At 47.4% G+C, this 1,332-nt stretch overlaps 1 protein-coding gene across 1 annotated transcript; it reads right to left on the reverse strand.

Annotated features, from left to right (window-relative positions):
* Positions 1–226: 226 nt before the first annotated feature.
* LOC147615133 (uncharacterized) lies at positions 227–1,072 on the reverse strand. The gene is made up of 2 exons (XM_086779122.1): positions 493–1,072; positions 227–363 (listed from the first exon to the last, which is right to left on the reverse strand). Exon 1 carries the CDS (start codon positions 840–842, stop codon positions 519–521), a length of 324 nt encoding a protein of 107 aa, XP_086635248.1. The 5' UTR covers positions 843–1,072; the 3' UTR covers positions 227–363; positions 493–518.
* Positions 1,073–1,332: the final 260 nt, after the last annotated feature.

The following is a 1,332-nucleotide window of genomic DNA, read 5'->3' on the forward strand; positions in this document are numbered from 1 at the left end:
TCTTAGCCTTGCCTCCTTGGAGGTGGTGCTATAGTGGACTCCTTAATTCTAGATTTCCATGTGTAATATTTAAAAAATTAAGTAGCTTTTTATGGAAATCATGTAAATTCACCTTAGTTGACGATCAATCATATGTATCCTAACTTCATGCAATGACTGTTGGATAAGGATAAGCTAAGCTCTCCCATTGAAAAAATGTGTTACCACCACACGGTTTCAGACTCTATGAAAAGGAAAATCACTTATTGCCGAAAGGAAAGGTATTACAAGACACTACTCTGCTGTGCCGCTTATTAGATGTTTTGAAGTGGGTGTGTGACAATAGCATTTTAGGTAGACGTGATCCCATCCGTTCAAGGTGGCCTGCGCCAAACAACACCACATGGTCGGTCAGACAGACAGACAGACTCATTGCCAGAGCGTGCGATTTGCTCTACGAAATGGAAAATCCAAAGTTCGTCCTGGCAGGAAGTTTCTGAGAAGGGGCCGCACCTGATCGTTAAGGCTGGTGAAGATCACTAGCCCTGGATCCAGACGGCGCGCAGCTTGGTTGCGCCTTGCACCACGCAGCCTGGTCCGTAGATTTGGGCAACGCTACTGTAGCCTTCACAATTCCTCTGGTTATGGATAGACACACGGGTGTCGCTGCTAACATCGCTGATGCGAACCGCACCCTGGTCGTTGAACGTCTGACAAGTATTGCCGCCTACGTAGAAGGTGTTGGTAGCAGATCCGTCACAGCTCGCTGGGTTGAACGTCTCGATCTTTGCCGCTTCAATCGTCACTATACATAGCAGCAGGAACACACAAAAGACGTTGCGCAACATCGACGCCATGGCCATGATCGAGACTGTCGAATTCGAAGATCGAACGTCCACTAGCTCAAGACTGATCAAGACAAATGGAATATTGGAATTTGAACAAACTCAGCGTGAGAGAGGTAGGGCTTATAAAGACGCATGCGGAGGAGCAAATTCTTGGTCGCACGGTGTTGAAATCCGTGACACGGAAGAACAAATGGGTGGGTAGGTGTGGAAACCCTTGTGCTCTGAACGGCGACGAGCAAATCCTTGTGCTCTGACTGGGTGGGTAGGTGTTGAAATCCTTGACACGGAAGAACAAATGGGTGGGTATCCTTGTGGTCTGAGTGGCTCGCTTTCCACGTATGTACTGAAGACTTGACTCCTGCAATATAGTACTACGATTGAGGACCCAGTCAACGACGGCTGCACACGTTTTAGGTGTGCCTCGTGATACATAGTCACCTTAACACAAAGGTCTACACCTTTATTCAGTGCGGTTACAAGATGCCTCTGAACTCATATAGGTTTG

This window comes from Cibotium barometz, chromosome 40 (genome assembly GCF_041138505.1).
Source record: "Cibotium barometz isolate CiBa-2024 chromosome 40, ASM4113850v1, whole genome shotgun sequence".
NCBI classification, from domain to species: domain Eukaryota; kingdom Viridiplantae; phylum Streptophyta; class Polypodiopsida; order Cyatheales; family Cibotiaceae; genus Cibotium; species Cibotium barometz.